At 47.2% G+C, this 15,908-nt stretch overlaps 6 protein-coding genes across 6 annotated transcripts; 1 reads left to right on the top strand and 5 right to left on the bottom strand.

The window, feature by feature from the left end:
- Positions 1-87: 87 nt before the first annotated feature.
- KD926_009505 (putative haloacid dehalogenase-like hydrolase) lies at positions 88-1,624 on the bottom strand (the record flags this gene model as incomplete). The annotated part of the gene is made up of 3 exons (XM_053102150.1): positions 88-1,265; positions 1,320-1,538; positions 1,591-1,624. The coding sequence occupies 3 exons, from the start codon at positions 1,622-1,624 to the stop codon at positions 88-90; spliced, it is 1,431 nt and encodes a 476-aa protein (XP_052954343.1).
- A 1,954-nt stretch (positions 1,625-3,578) lies between these two features.
- Positions 3,579-5,196, bottom strand: KD926_009504 (sugar porter family MFS transporter; the record flags this gene model as incomplete). The annotated part of the gene is made up of 4 exons (XM_053102149.1): positions 3,579-3,869; positions 3,928-4,260; positions 4,333-5,054; positions 5,118-5,196. 4 exons carry the CDS (start codon positions 5,194-5,196, stop codon positions 3,579-3,581), a joined length of 1,425 nt encoding a protein of 474 aa, XP_052954342.1.
- A 3,163-nt stretch (positions 5,197-8,359) lies between these two features.
- Positions 8,360-10,469, bottom strand: KD926_009503 (O-methyltransferase; the record flags this gene model as incomplete). The annotated part of the gene is made up of 3 exons (XM_053102148.1): positions 8,360-8,664; positions 9,704-9,889; positions 9,950-10,469. The coding sequence occupies 3 exons, from the start codon at positions 10,467-10,469 to the stop codon at positions 8,360-8,362; spliced, it is 1,011 nt and encodes a 336-aa protein (XP_052954341.1).
- A 671-nt stretch (positions 10,470-11,140) lies between these two features.
- On the top strand, positions 11,141-11,866 carry KD926_009502 (uncharacterized protein; the record flags this gene model as incomplete). Its single annotated transcript, XM_053102147.1, has 4 exons — positions 11,141-11,201; positions 11,266-11,536; positions 11,586-11,793; positions 11,846-11,866. 4 exons carry the CDS (start codon positions 11,141-11,143, stop codon positions 11,864-11,866), a joined length of 561 nt encoding a protein of 186 aa, XP_052954340.1.
- A 332-nt stretch (positions 11,867-12,198) lies between these two features.
- KD926_009501 (alpha/beta hydrolase) lies at positions 12,199-13,033 on the bottom strand (the record flags this gene model as incomplete). The annotated part of the gene is made up of 2 exons (XM_053102146.1): positions 12,199-12,537; positions 12,614-13,033. The coding sequence occupies 2 exons, from the start codon at positions 13,031-13,033 to the stop codon at positions 12,199-12,201; spliced, it is 759 nt and encodes a 252-aa protein (XP_052954339.1).
- Positions 13,034-14,844: 1,811 nt separating this feature from the next.
- On the bottom strand, positions 14,845-15,849 carry KD926_009500 (uncharacterized protein; the record flags this gene model as incomplete). Its single annotated transcript, XM_053102145.1, has 1 exon — positions 14,845-15,849. One exon carries the CDS (start codon positions 15,847-15,849, stop codon positions 14,845-14,847), a length of 1,005 nt encoding a protein of 334 aa, XP_052954338.1.
- Positions 15,850-15,908: the final 59 nt, after the last annotated feature.

The following is a 15,908-nucleotide window of genomic DNA, read 5'->3' as shown; positions in this document are numbered from 1 at the left end:
TCCATTCACTTTATTGGATCCTATAATCATGAAGATAGCCAATTTTCAACTACAAAGAACTCTAAGTACACTAGTCGTTGTAGTCTGTTAAGCACACTTCAAGGCCAGATAATCCTTTGCTTCCGTCAACAAACTGCAGCAGAAGTCTGGTTCCAACAATGCCAGATCATCCACCTTATAACTCCCCGTAGCGACCGCAACAACAGAACAGCCCGTCTGCTTCGCACATTCGATATCCAGCGGCGTATCACCCACAATTACAATGTCATGAGCCGCGACTCCGCGACTGTACCGAGTCTGCAGACGCTTCAAAGAGTCCTGGAATAGTGACTGTCGATCCGGGTGGACATCCCCGAACGATGAGATCTCCAGATCAAAGATACTAGTGTCGATCCCTGCTGCACGGATCTTCAGCAGAGCATTGGGACGCGAGTTACCCGTTAACAGGCCAACCCGGAGAGGCGGATCGCATCGGTCTCGTTGATACTCGGTTAGCCAACCAAGGATCTCCTTGACGCCGGGACAAGGAATGACAGGGAAGCCCTTGGCGTGGGATTCCTCGAGATATCTCGGATGCAGCGCGAAGAATTCCGCTGTAGCCTGGTCTTTATCCTGTACGCCGTGGAAGTCCAAGATGGCATGAAGTAGACTAAGGTCGGTGCGGCCGTGCAAGCTCACAGGGGTATTGGCGTGGGTGATCGTCTTGCCCACGACGGCGCTCACGCAGGAGAAATAAGCATCAATGCTGAGATCTTCCGAGCGGCAAAGTGTGCCGTCAATATCGAACAATACGATCATCTCGCGACGAGGAGGATGAGGCGTGACCAAGACGCGGAGGAGCTCTCGAGAACCAGAGAAAGAGGCCCGGCCGTGAAGAAACCGGTGGTTATTCAAGATGTAGCCCTGACCAGGCTGGAGACACACGACGAGTGCGTTCTTGTAGATAATTTCCTGAAGTCTAGCAAAGCCGGACACCATGGACGCAGAAAGCTGGATATTGTCGTCGAAGCGGAAACGGAAGATCTGGTCTTCAGTGTCGAAGATGGCCCTCGGCACAAACACGCCGTCGTCCGAGTAGAAGCTAGTATGCTTGGCGTTAGTCACAAGCCTGTACAGCTCCTCGTCCTCTTCCTTGATGATCTCGAGAATACGATGGCTGTCTGCCAGTAGAGATTCTCCACCGGTTTCGGATCGACTTTTTAGAGTGGACATCAAAATTCCAGGCGGATTTTGCCAACCACTGCGGTCAGTGTGGAAGAAAAGCTCTATAAAGATCGTTAGGTAATTAACAGCCGGCGGGAATAGAATCCTGGACATACCTTCAGAGCTGTATCCCTTGCCAGTCAAGTTAGGTGCGAACCGGATATGACTGACACCGCTGCCGTGGAGCTTCTCATTCCGCGGTCTATTGATCTCCCCCAATTGGTTGGCCACGTCGACCAGTGAATCCTCATCACATCCTTCGATAAAGGCGATGCCTTTTGTGAAGAGATCTTGCCTGACTCCATCAATGTCAGATGGGGTGTGGAACTCTGGGGCTTTGAGCTTGTTAGTTTTAGAAGTCTATGTTAGACATCGATCATAACCTACTAAATGGCCCCAAACCGCACTTCGTAACATCCATCGTCTTGGGATTGTGGATCAAAAAAGATATTATAGCCGTGAGCAAAGAAAAAAGATTGCTCTAAACACAAATAGAAAAAACGGAAACCTAGACTCTTTTATATATTTATCCCCAATACTTGAAGGGGGCCCTTGGAAATATTGCTGCCCCGAAAGCTGTGATTAATTCTCAGAGCATCGTACTTTCGCTCTTCATCCGCGGAGCTATAGACCGATGATCATGATTAGTCCGGCTTATTTGTCTCGCATCATATCCAATCATTAAATCATCTTATGGTGCCTTGCGACTTCTACTGGCCCGATGCCGTCTTTGCGTCTTTAGAAAGTATCTTTAGCGTGTCTGAACCCGAGTCAGAGCCACTGAGTGAACTGGAAAAAATGCCAGGAGTGGCATTCATGTTACGTAAACTGATTGCATGCATGGTTCTGCCACTAGTCAACTGGGATGTCACAAAGAACACGGACCAAGTATATCTTCAGTTCTATGGTACAGGATGTAATAAGAAGAACTAAACCACAGGAATAGAGAGAGTTTGCACTGGAGAGCTACGCGGCCTAAGATCCACAAGAAATTCCTCCGACCTGCATCCCGTCGTCGCATCGCATACCAAGAACGGTCAAAATCCTGCAATCTCTTCAGCCTTCTTGATCTGATATTCAGATCTGATGTTGCACATGCTTGCCGACTATCCGGGTTTCAGATGGAAGTGGAACAGTTGACAAATGGAAATGTGTCAACTTAATCAGATAACACGTCATGAACATGCATACTCACATCGCTGAATCCACTAAGTCCCTATGCTGCGCGTAATTGCAAGTAGCGTACACCCTACTGCATGTTTATTCACATTGCAGAGAGTGAGATTGAAGATCCACATTCAGTGCTAGTCCTAGGAACTGCAACGTCCTGCAGTCATGCCAGCCGTCGGCCTCCGAGCGTGAAGGATTATCCAATTTTCTATAAAACCAACAAGGAAAACCTCATCTCATTGGAATTGAAGAAGACCTCATGGCTGACCCAGTAGCCACAGTCCCCGTTACATCTAGCTGAAGTAGCATTTTAAGTTCTAACATACAGCCCAGAAGTGCAGATATTTCAAAAATACTACACAATTCCAGGATCAGAATCCTTAATCTTAGGTTAACCAGCATCGCAAAATCTAGAAGAGCCTACTACTGCATCCCATGTCACTTCAACCAAGCCCCGAGAATCAAAAGCCCCTCGCTTAGCTTACGAACCGTCCCTCTTATGCGCCACGCTACCGTAGTTCGCCCCCAGCGGAAGTTATTTCTTTGACCTACCAGCGTACGAGTTGACAAAGATGACGGCAGAGGACTGTCGATCTCTTCATGCAGCTTACTGTGCCCCGCTGGGTGCGCATTTAATAAAAGTCAACTGTGTCTTTAGCATTCGGACAAAGCGACGAATAGAGGGTCTAGAACTGGCTTCTGCAAGAGTATTTCCGTTCCTAGTTTCACTATGTTAAGATGCATAATAGAAAGAGGAGGTCTCACCTGAACTCAGTTGAGTTGGTGCCATTTGCGGCAGGTAGTACATACATTAGAATTCTATATCGATCAGTGTATTCTTAGTTCTTACTCCTGAAATTAGGATCGGCGATTTCTAGCAAGTGCGGTTTCGCCACCTTAACGGGCCGGACCGTTGACCTGTGCCCCTGTCACCTCGGTATTGAATTTAATTGTTGGGAAGAGGGGAAGAGAGCCCGTGTTTTATGCGGCCGATTAGTTTCTCCAAGGAAGTGAAGACTTGTACTACTAAGTCTATCTGATAATTTTTTACAGGTGTACATGCTGGGAAGAATGCTGGGACTTTTTTTTGTATTACCAACTTATTCCTATAGACTGGGCACAACCATATGTCTGAGACAGTCTGTTCTTCCGATTAGTCGAGGGACCAGGATCTTCGTTTTAGCTCGTATCTCTAGTAGCAGAATCTATGATCTGTTCATACTGACTTCCTCCTCACCGTCCCTTCTTTTCTCGAACAAATGCTCGATGTTCTCCAGACTACGGCCCTTTGTCTCCGGCATCAAAAAGCAAACGACCACGGCCACAATCGTAGAGAATCCATACAAAAAGTACGGTCCACTAGGCGATGATCGCAAAAATAGTGGCGCCGTAAGTGTCACGACGAAATTCATGATCCAGTTTGCCACCAGCTCCAAAGCGCATACCTTTGCTCGGAGCCTGGTGGGAATGATCTCCGAGGCGTAGATCTTGCCAACCTAGAATGATATTAGCATGCGAAATGGATTTATAAAAACGAAAGAGGCGAAGACCCACCACAGCCCAGGACCAGGAGAAATTGGCCACAAATATGTAGATCAAGACAATAACGACCCATTGTGCTGCCTTCGATGAAAGGCTGACTGCATCATCAGCTACTTGCCCATATCTAGCATACAGCGAGCCAGTCACTATAAAGCAAATGGACATGATGAGGCCCCCAATAACTAGAGGCATGCGACGACCCCATCGGTCAATCCAGATCTGAGCTGGTATTGTGCAAACCAGCATCACAATACCAGTGACCCCTGACGAGAGAAACGACGCCTTCTCGGATGTGAATCCTGCTTGTCGGAAGAGGATAGGAGCGTAATAGAGCACCACGTCAATCTAAAATTCGTTAGCAAGCACCCACGGTCAAGGAATAGAGTGCGACCGCAGCCATGTATAATATTAACTCACACCAGTCAACTGCTGGAAGGACATCAGGAATATTCCCAGCGCTGTCCGACCGACGTATTTCCGACCGAAGATCTCGCCCCAAGTCGCAAGAGCCTTGTGTCGATCGGATTGCAAACTTTGCTGAATCTCTGCCAACTCGGAGTCCACAACTGACGGCGCGCGTAGCTTTCCCAAGACTCGCTTCGCATCCTCATTTCGACCAGCTTGAACAAGCCATCGTGGTGAAAAAGGTGTAAGCAGTAACCCAAGAGCAAGCACTGTAGCTACAGCCGCCTGCACTATGAACGGGACTCTCCATGCCATACTTCCTGCTAAGTCGTGCGATCCATACGCAATGAAATATCCAGTCATGATACCGATAACCACGTTAAGCTGGAGGAGGCAAGCAGTCACTCCCCGAATATCAGCAGTCGCAATCTCAATTAGATATACCGTAGCGACAGAAATCGCCTGTCCCATGCCCATGCCCGTGATCAGACGAGCGACAATGAGAGCCGCGAAATTCGGCGACGCTGCTGAGATGATGGTGCCAATGAGAAACAGAATGCTGCCGATAAAGATGCCCCATTTTCGTGAGATACGGTCGGAGATGTGCCCGCTTGCTAGGGAGGATACCGAGGAGGAGAGGAGAATGGAGGAAACGTATATGCCCTGCTGCATGGAGGTCAAGTGGCCAATGTAGTGGGAAAACTGCTCCATCTGGGTGATGACACCGATTGAACCTGTCCATTGTAAACAGTGAGATACGTCTAATTCTAAATTGTATTCCAATGTGAGTGACGAACCTGTGTCCAAGCCATAGCAGAGACCAGAAAGCGAGACATGGCTAGCAATGAGAAATATTTTCAGCTTTGGTGAAAACATTAGAACAAGTCGATTCAAAAAGGATTTTATTGAGAACAGAAACGGCTCGACAAACGACCTAGAGAAACGACAAATCGTCCCCTGTTGTTGGGCGCGGCAGTCAGCGTTACAGGAGTTAATGCGTTGGGAACACACATCATGGGACCATTAAAAAATCCATGCGCACTGCCTTTAGTGAATGAAATATAATACATGGATAGACCCCAGACCGCCTCTGTAGCTGCTGCACCGTGCCAATCGCAGCCCGATGGCTGGAGTGATCAGCGCTATCAGCATTTAGGGCGATGTAACCACAAGCGCAAGCACCCTGCCCTTTAAATCTCACTAGGGACTAAACAAAGCTAGACGGATGCCACTCAGCCGTCCCGATATGAGCTAACGGAATTCTTGTCTTATGTACTCCACCGATAGATTGATTGGGATTGGGGCCATTGAGGAGCATTCTTTATTCCCAATTTGGGTAGCCGAGCCTGCTCCGAATATTACTTCCAGATTTTTAAACCAGCCGGATGTAACGCTGCGTACTTGTGCAAACCAGGTTTTCCTTTGATTTTCTCTCTTCCAAAAAGGTACTGCTAGGAAGTGAATTCTCAACCCCTCAATGACCACGTCGAAAGAATTTATCATATTATAAACAAATGTTGCAACTAGATTATAGATAACAACCCCTGAAGGCTTGGACAATTCTAGTGCACAATTCGTGCTTCGTAGATGAGGTTGATTCTTGGTCGAATATTCGGAACTTAAGCTGACAGAGTTGTCACCATTCGCACCTTGAATAACCTCATAGTATAAACTGAAGACGGCTTATATAGGAAAAAGACTAAAATCGAAGTAGGATGTGTGGAAATAGCCATATTCTGTACATAAGCTCTATGTTTAGCGTGTCCAGTAATAAAGAATACATTCATGGTAATAGCTATGTATCATGCATTTATTTCATTGTGACAAAACAAAGTAAAGCAAACAGCCCCATGGTTCAGAGCAGAAGCTCCAGCTGTGGTCTCGAGACGGATAACTCCGAAGTTCTAAGGCCTCGCAAACCCGTGGGACGATAGGAGATCAGGTTTTTACAATTGAATTTGTTCCATTAAACTGCTTCACCGCCATCGAGATAACCTTCTATAAGCGGAGAGCTTTATACAGAAGAGTGCTATTAATTATATGTTAGGAGATCTTTACAAACATCTTGTGTTTTCCCAAAAGCTCTTCTATTACCATGAATATGCCGATAGAACTGAAGACAAAACTCGAAGCCACACCGAAGATCAGTATCAAGGTCGGCATTCACAGCCGACAAAGAGCCGGACCTAACGTCATAGTCATGTTATATTTATTTTGAGTATCGAATAGGCACAGCACGGAAGCCGTTAGGATTAGGGTTTTGTGGGGATTTCCGCATGCGGAAGTGTCCCAAGTCTCGACCGACCCCAGTTCATACAATGCAAATATTCCCATGGAACGGTCCTCATTTCATCATAGACATGTTATCGACGACACAATAAAACTCTACTGTTGTTTGGTTCTGCATTGCTAGGGGGCTCTCATGAGCTCAAATGGACAACCAACTGACATGACTGCTGCGGGGAAAGTAAAGACCACGAGTCAATTCTATGATTAAGAACGTAATAAAATATAGCTCATAGAGGTATCCAGGTGCCTGATTATCTCTATCTCGACTTGAACCATGTAGTTTACGCCTAATCTGCAAGAGCTTCATTACCACCCAAGTCAAGTTAACCTTTTCGGCGTATACATTTTGAATTGGATGTTAAACATCAAGTGTACACTTTTTCGCATTTGATGGTACTAGGAGAATGGTAGATTCGCTATTCAATGGATAACAGTAACAAAGTCAATGAAGGATGAGCGACTATATACTTCGACTGACACGTGAATATTGGCCGAGAATTCGGATCGGCTGGGAAGGGTGTCAAGTTAATCGCCGTTTACCTATTGTTTCAGAAAAGCTCGGAATGCCTGTCAAAGGTTCTTTATAACAGAAAATGACGCCACTCAAAAACCGAAAAGACGAAGGGAAATGTGGAAGATTTGGTGGATTGAATTCTGAATCTAAGTTGTGTCGCGTGACCACAGAAATGAGGTATTATAGGTCACATTTAGGAATACCAAGGTTGAGGGGCTAAGTGTTGCGGGTCTATATCTATTATCAACATGGGATATGCGATTTTTTTATATAACAGATTCGTTTTCTAGTACTCGCCTATACGTCTCCAACGCCTGTCCAATCATCCGTAACACATTCCAAACGGCATCTCCGCTCTGAAGGTTCGCCCAAATCTTAATGACTCCAGCAGATAGATCAGGACCGTGTGGTATCGTCCCAGCAGTATCTACAGGACGAAATCCCGGGTCTGCCTCCTGCAACTTGTCGCTTATGTACGCCAACAGTCAGACTTAGTTTCATCTGCATCGACAGGCGTCCCAGGGGTACGATCTTGCACTGCAGTTAACCATTTACTCAGTACAAACGTGCACTCAAGAGCACATAGAGAATGCTACAGAGACCACGTAAAACGCTTGATTCCGCGCCACTATGTTAATGCCGATTTTGACTGGGATGCTGAGTGCATGCGCAGAATACCGGACAGCGCGCGTAAGCTTATGCGAAGGCCGTAAGGGAGGACTTCGGTGAATCGACCGGGCAATTTTCAGCGGGTCATGGGTATTTAAAGAACGCCAGGGGCCCACGTCCACGTTGAGCCGGATATACGCCATTCGAAGCAAGGCAGTTGAGTTGGAAGAGATCGGGCCGAGTGATGATTCTGGGTTCAGATACCATCCCTTTTGCCAGTTTCTCAGTGCTTGTTCCACGTCGGCCACGTCTGTTGATGACAGGCTTTGATCGGAGCCGGGCTTAGATTTTCTTATTGCTCGTAAGAGGTATTTGTATTGAATCAAGGCGAGAATAAGTGTGTATCCTCCTAGTGAGGAACCTCCTTTTGGGTTCTCATTCCTTCTCGCTTCGGGCGGCCCAATCTGCTTCATGCGAGGGGAGATATATATCAAGCTCCACGTTGAGAATAGGTGGCGGTGTGTCGTAGACGATTGTGTGGAATATGAAAAAGCAGAAGATGATGGCGAGCGTTCTTTTGAAACCTTCCGCCTGAATCCACTGAGACCAAGTCATCTCTTGGGTGGTCTAGGTCTGCATTTTCAAAAATCCTTCATCGCGAACTAGGTTCGTTAAAGTATTTTGCAGACCCACGGACTCGTTGTAAATGGCCTTGGAGTTTCCCCATGTTGCCATTGCCATAAGCAGCAACAATGTTTGTGCAGCAGCTGATGGCTCGAACTTACCTGGAAGCGATCCAAAGGTGGAGGTGAAAATTTTCACTCTATACCCGGCTAAAAATTGCGGAACAGCCAACGAGCCATCTTCGGCAAATGTTGTTTCGCAAAGCCCGGCCTTGCGGTGACGAAGCCGCTCCAAAATGACGCCGTGGGCTATTTTGAAGAGCATAACTGCAGTATCATTATCGAAGCTAAATTGCGCTCAAATTGCAGCCATTGCTCAGATCAGCTCGAACGGGAACTTAACAGGTGAGAACGTTGGAATGTGTAGGAATGGCAAATGTCGGTGGAAACCAGAGAAGTATGTCGCGATATACCTGGTGAGAGTGTGGCGAGAGGGGAGCGTGAATCCAGTAAGAAGAACGGAGATAAAATCTTGTATCTCGGTATGCAAACTGTTCCAGTCTTGTTGACTGAGATCCCAAGGTTCTCTTTTCGATATTGAAGATGTTTCAAATGACAGAAATGTTGATGAGAATTCATCATATAAATGCGGTCCTGAGGCATCAGCCTGTGGTATATTAGGCTGGATACTGGAATCAAAACCTCCCCATTCACCGTGGGAATCCTGGTTTTCAAGCGATGTGAAAAGGGGTGAAGGGGATAGAGGTAGAATTTGATGGTCAAGTAGCACAGCGTAGACAAACTATCTGTATATGGCATGCTAATACTGTCGATGAACATAGAGAAATCGCCAAAGTTGTGACCAGGTTGAGAAGCAGCGAATGTGCCTTGATGGTAGTGCTGAGTCAGGCAGGAGTCATGCCATTCTCTCAACCTAATTTTGTCTACTCCATACATTGCCCCAGAATTAACTAAAGCTGTATTTGTTCTATAAAGAAGATGAAAATAGAGAACCTGATCAGAAAAGCTGCTTCGGAGCTCCACAGCTCAGTAGTACATTACGTAGTTGGAGGTGGTTCGTACATGCTCACTCTCGTACACTTTATATAAACCCAGCACATCGATCACAAAAATCAGTTAAATGAGTAGAGATTGCCATTGCCGATAATGCACTATGGAATATTGATCAAGACAGTTTTGGAAAAGTAAGGGCACATTGCATGATTCAGACGAATGAAGAATTGGCATCCATCCACCTTGGTGATTTTCATTCACGAAGATTCCTATCGATCTTGGATAGGCAGCTTCTTAATTCGACAACCTTAGTTAGATCTGGGCATATAAACACTCATCTCAAATCCATTGGTGAAAGGCAAAGTCATGTTTTGGAACTCATTCTCAGGGTTTCGCAGAAATGCTAGTAGGTCTGCGTAGCCCTTAGCACCCGAAATCGTGTTGTCAGTAAGCACAACTGCGCCTGGGCGAAAACGAGGCAAAACACTCTTGAGTGTCGGGAGAGCAAGCGGGGACCAGACTATAGGGATACGTTAGCCAATCCAAGCGGATGAGTGAGGCTTGGTAGGATCAAACTTACTGTCGAGCAGAAGGAGGTCGATCTGTGGTAGTGCATCTTTCAGGGTCTCAAGCAGGTCACCCTCCCTCAGATCAATCTGCTGCTCAACTTCGGGACCACATTGCGCCCAGTAATTCCGCGCAATCTCTGCCTTCTCCGGCTCTTTCTCCGTTGCAATCACGGTTCCGGACTTCCCGGTAAGGGCTCTCGTTTTGGCAACAGCAAGAGCAAGATATATGGTGCTGACACCAAAGCTGGTTCCCGCTTCGACGATATTGGTGGCTCCCATGGAGTTGATCAACTGATAGGTGAACTGGCATTTATCCTCGTCCAGAGCGATGAACTTGTCGAGCATGAGGCGGTCAAATTCCTCTTTCGGGTCGGTAGCGGGTTGCTGATCTTTCAGATCGCCCAGAACATCTGCTGAGAAAACCTTTCCTTTCTTTGAAATGAGGGCTTCCTGCTCCAAGGATTTCTGATGAAGTTCCTTAAGGAGTTGCAGTACATGCTGTGGGGCATCGACGGGGGAGGGGCCCAGCATCTTGTCTCATTTGCGCTGATGCTGGAATATGGGGAAGTTTCGTTGTTTGTAGATCTGGTGGATGGTATTGAGCGACCAAATGGTATAAAATAAGAAAGACTTCAACCCTAAGCTTTATAGTTTCCATCAGGAGGTCGAGGGGTGTATCTGGTCTTGGCATTTGGGGGAATTCGAACCAAGGCTGAGTCATCGCCCAGGTGGGGAATCGCGGTTATAACTTTACCCGTCTCTGTTTCATATGCTTCGTACATGAGGAAGCTGTTTGTGATTTTTTATCTCCAGGGAGAAGAAGTCCCCGAACACCACATGATCCATTACCTCGACTTGTTCATTCTATCAAGCATCAGACCGGTTGCATTTGCCCTTCCGGGGCCGTTACCACTGTATTAGAAGCATTACAAACCAGGTGAAACTTCTCATCCCATACCTGACAAGGATGCGAATGGGGAGTCGAACATAAATACCAACAACCGTGGGACGTCAGCGAAAATCGCCTACCTTCAAAGTCATTAGAAAATTGCCTACAAGTTTGTGCACGGTTACATTATCCGTGAAAAATAGCCCCCTCAGCCTTGCGCCAGCGGTGTTTATAGTTCCTGTGTCGGCGGTTAGTGACAGAAATGACATGTATGTAACTCATCTCGAAAGTATACCCCAAGATATTCACCACCATGAAATACATCAGCCTTATCCTCTCTCTGACCGGTCTTTCCATGGCAAAGCTGCCAAAGGGTGTGTAAATCGATAAACAAACACAATCACACACTCAACCAATATACTAACCCACCCATCGCAGTCTTCGGTAACATCACTGTATCCAGTCAGCTCGACATCGACACTCAAGGAGCGACCGACTGCACCGTCATCAACGGGGATCTCGAAATCACGTCCGACTTCCCCGGCTACCTCGATCTCAATGTTATCGCCGTCACCGGGAACGTGATCGGAAGAAACCTGAACTCCGTCTCGGCGTTCTCGATTCCTGCGATGACGGCCGTCGGCGGGAATCTGGAATTGATGGGTAGTTTTTATACGTATTTTCTCCCTTATTTTCAGATAATGCTAAGGTATTAGATATGCGTGTATGGAATTACTAGTTGAGTTTGGTATCTACAGTCCCTCTTTCCCCTCGCTGCAGAGCGTCAATGGGGACTTCAAGGTCCTTTCGACCAACCCGATTTGGTGCCCGAATTTTGATGATCTGGTGGCAGGCGTGCGTGGCACGTTTGAGTGTCGCGAGGCGAAGGATGTTTCTCCTGCTGAGGTCGGTATTAGAGTCGCTCTGGTATTGATGGAGTTGACTAGCTGGTTGCTGTCGTGTTGCGTTCGGTTCTATTTTCTTGCTGAGTTCTGTGGGGAAACTTCTCTGCATGTAGATTATTGTAGCAGAGAGGTAATCCTATCTTGATATGCAAACCTCGTGTACTTCGATCTTTCTATATGCTCATCTTTTCCCTCGCTCCACATCCCCAGTATAAAACTTAATTTTTCATTAACCCTATGTTTAGTGATTACTTTAGGCTGCTTAAGCTGTACCTAGGGCGTGCTTTGGTCTATTTATTGAGTAGAAAGCGGCGAGGGGTGAGCATTAAAAAAGATAGGGAAAACCATCGGCATGGCTAGAAAGTTTAATACATATGCATAGGAAACTATAGGTATCATGGACAATTGAAGAGTGAGCCAGGTGCAGAGACATTTCTTTCCCAAAGATATTCCCGTATCCAGTGTCTCAAGCAGCAGCCACCCTCGTCGCAACATCATGAATCACATCAGCGACCGCTTGCGACTGACCCAGCATTGCACAGTGTCCTCCGTCAACCTCGTACTTGCGTACAACGCCTTCCCCAGGGGAATCAGCCATCCTTTTTTGCGCAACAGCCTGGAAAACTGCATCCCTGGTACATATGATATAACTAGTGGATACATCCCGGTAGGCCTCATAGGTTAACGGGGTGCGCATTGACTCTGGCGCATGGGGTATCAACGCAGCAAGGTGCTTGGCAGCAGTTTCATCTCCGAGATCGCTGTAGAAAGTCTCTCTCGGATTTTTGGGTTGCATCATGTCTCCCTAGACCATGTATTAGTATTTACATGGCTAGGGAAGGAACCATAATCAAGAACTGGGATCCATTAATTGAACTTACTACCAATGTCATGAGAGGGTCCAAACCTCCAGGCACAATAGTCTCGACGCTTGCTCCCGCAGGAATGAGGAATGCAGCTAGATATACAAGACCCACAACGCCGCCCTTCTTGCCCTGCGCGACGAGGTCTTTACGGGCATGACCTTTGACGCTCTCGGTGCCCGGAACCCCGGCATATGAGTGCAGGACCAGAATGACTTCTTTTCCTTGAGACACGAGCTCATCTAGATACGATTTTTGAATGTATTCAGCGTCATCATGGACAGTCGTTGATGCAGGCCCACCAGCTGATAGTAATGTTATGGTCTTTGCTTGGTATCCTTGTTGTCGAAGGATGGTGGCGACAGGCTCAAAGGCGCTTCCTTGATGATAAGCACCCGGAATGAGCAGAATGGTTGGTTTCTCTCTATTTTCCATCATAGTAAAGCTGTGCTCTGGTCAATAAATCGATCTTCGGGGATCGCAAGGTCATAAATATATGTCCGTTTGAGTGGTGGGGACAAGCGGGGTTCGGAGATCAGCAAAATATCGATTCGGATTTGAGCCTGATTCCCTTCCGGGCATCTGATTGCTGTGATTTTGGGGGCCAAACTTGTCAATAATAGAAACCCTGTGGAGACGATTTAGTCGAATAGCTGATCGTACCCGCGCATTAGAATCAGGCCATCCCATCTACACTGTAGGGTTACCCGAATTCTCATGACATCGCCAAATGAAACACCCGAAAAATCAAATAAGTCTGCCAGATTTGTTTTGGTACAACACCAAATTCTTCTCACCCCAGCTCAAGAAATGAAGTGGATTGATTGGACAGGTCAGGGCGATCAGCGCGCAATGCCCCCTCGTTTCAGCCTCGGCGGCTAACTTTCCCTTGCTCCGTCGTCTTGCGATGATAAGGTCCCTAGAATGTGGAAAATGAAATATTAGAAGGCTCATCCGCTTGTTTACAGAATATTTTCACAGAGTCAGCCAATTTTTGTCTGTGAAATACAGGAAGCAATACTTGTCTTGTCCTCATCCGAAGCGGCCTAGCATTGACGGCAACCCGTGTATCTGATTTTATTAGCAATTAGAGGACAAAAACGCGCCGTATCTACCGATACTACTATCGATATAACAGGTCCTGTTGTCAGAAGGCGACTCTCTTACCCAGTCATTCAGAATCCTTCTGATGCAGCACAACTGGGCGGACTGACTACACAAGGAGGGACCTGTGATTTGATTCCGACCAACAATCAAGACCATTCCAAATCTCAGTCTCGGGAAAATCGATGCACAGAAGCCCTTTACCCTTCCCGGTCGAATTCCTCAAATAGCACATACACTATCGGCTCAATGTTGTCATAGCTTTGATGCCGGACCAGCAAGACGGTCTATCGTCTGCAACATCTGGTGCGAGAGACATGCTGCACACATTTCCAAGTGTCCGAATTGGGCTGATGGTCGGCATCGCTGGTGGTGTGCCAAGTGAAAGTAATGATATTCGTCTGGGTGACATCGTGGTAAGCGCAAGGCATGATGCAAAGGGTGGTGTTTTCCAGTGCGAAATCGGCAAGCGCATACAAGGCAAGGGCTTTCAGCCAACAGGGTTTCTAAATCAGTCGCCAACTCTTCCACGGAATGGGGTGAATGGCCTCCGTGCAGATTTTGAAAGAAAAGGAAACCGTTTCCAACAGGTGATAAATGGAATACTTGCGCGCAATCCAAGACTGTGGGAGAAATATCATCGACCGGAGTCAAATACGGACAAGCTTTTCAAGTCCGATATTATTCACAAAACAAGCTGTTCAAATGTATGCAACAACAATTTACCGTCACTGGTATAGTGAGCTGAGCGTGCCGACGAAGATAACCCGGTGATCCACCCCGGATTGATAGCCTCTGGAAACCAAGTTGTACAAGATGCTACTACCCGAGACGCATGGAGTACGTCTAGAAGTATTTTGTGTGTGGAGACCAACGCATCAGGACTTATGAACCATTTCCCCTGTCTCGTCATTTGTGGAATATGCAATTATGCTGATACGCACAGCAACAAGCAGTGGCATGGATACGCGGCAATGGTAGCGGCAGCTTATGCAAAGAGTCTTCTTTACAGAATAGGCCTGCGCAAATAGTTTTCTCAAGTGATTATATTGACCGATTACTATTCGTGGATAGCTGCGAAGAAAGATGATCCCATATTCAAACTACCCTGCTGCGCTTTCCCCCCATTGACCACAAGAATTGCTTTATGTATATGTCTTTCCCTCGTCACATACTCGTTCAAACACCTCATTTGTATGCTGGATCACCTTCTCAACCGCTCCCTGTTCCCTTGTTTTCTCCAATTTCCTGTTCGCAGGGAATACTTCGCCATTCCAACTCACCCAGTAACTACCACTCCCCATGATCCCATCGCTACCGACTGCCACATCATCAGTCCCTTTCACCGTCTTTCCCTCAGCATTTGATGAAAACTTTGGACTGGTGGCAGCAAATAAATGCCTTTCTCCGCTCTCTTTAATCGGCACCATGAAAGGCCAGAAAAATGGTCTCAACACCGCGGCCAATGCCCGTCCGCCTGTCAATTCGCGGAAAATGCCAGTATCCACGCCGGACGGGTACGCGTGCACAAACGACGTATGCACATGCTGCTGCGCCATGCCCTCTAGGAAGAAATTTCCCATAAGGCTAGCATGTGCGCCGCACCTCTGTAAAGTGAAAGTCTTTGTCAAACTCAGATCCGAGTAATCGAGCGCACCAGAACCACCGAGACGAACGGCAACATGCGGATCTAGTACGGAGACAACACGCGACAGTTGTGCACAGGCAGTGTCCTGATCACTCGTCCCGACCGAGGGCGTAGCAGCAGCTTCCAACAGTGGCATCAATTGCATGACGAAACGCATGCGGGCGTAATAATGCAGGGCGAACTTGCGGTCCAGGCCTTCCGCCGTCTCGTCACGGCCTTTCAGCGTCATGTACCCCGGTGTCATGAAGAGAAGGTTGACCTTTCGTTCGGACGCAGCTATCTGGGCGCAGACGCGATCAACATTCTTGAGCAGAGAAATGTCTGACTGTAGGAATGTCGTTTTGGCGGAAGGGTTAATGCTTCTTATGGAGGTTATGGCGTCGTCTGCAGCTGACTGGCTACGGCCTATGAGGTAGATCTTCGGCGACAGGCTATACCGGGCGAAAGCGAGTGCTGTAGACAAAGAGATTCCGGAGGTGCCTCCCACTGTTACAGTATACATGAGCGTCCATCGATTTGGGGCAAATTGAGAAAGCGTTACCAAATACCCCGACTAGACCC

This window comes from Aspergillus affinis, assembly GCF_023601865.1.
Source record: "Aspergillus affinis strain CMG 70 chromosome Unknown NODE_69_length_187866_cov_87_282759, whole genome shotgun sequence".
Taxonomy (NCBI): Eukaryota; Fungi; Ascomycota; class Eurotiomycetes; order Eurotiales; family Aspergillaceae; genus Aspergillus; species Aspergillus affinis.
Note: the sequence above shows the minus strand (reverse complement) of the source record. Positions and strands in the feature narration are given on the sequence as shown.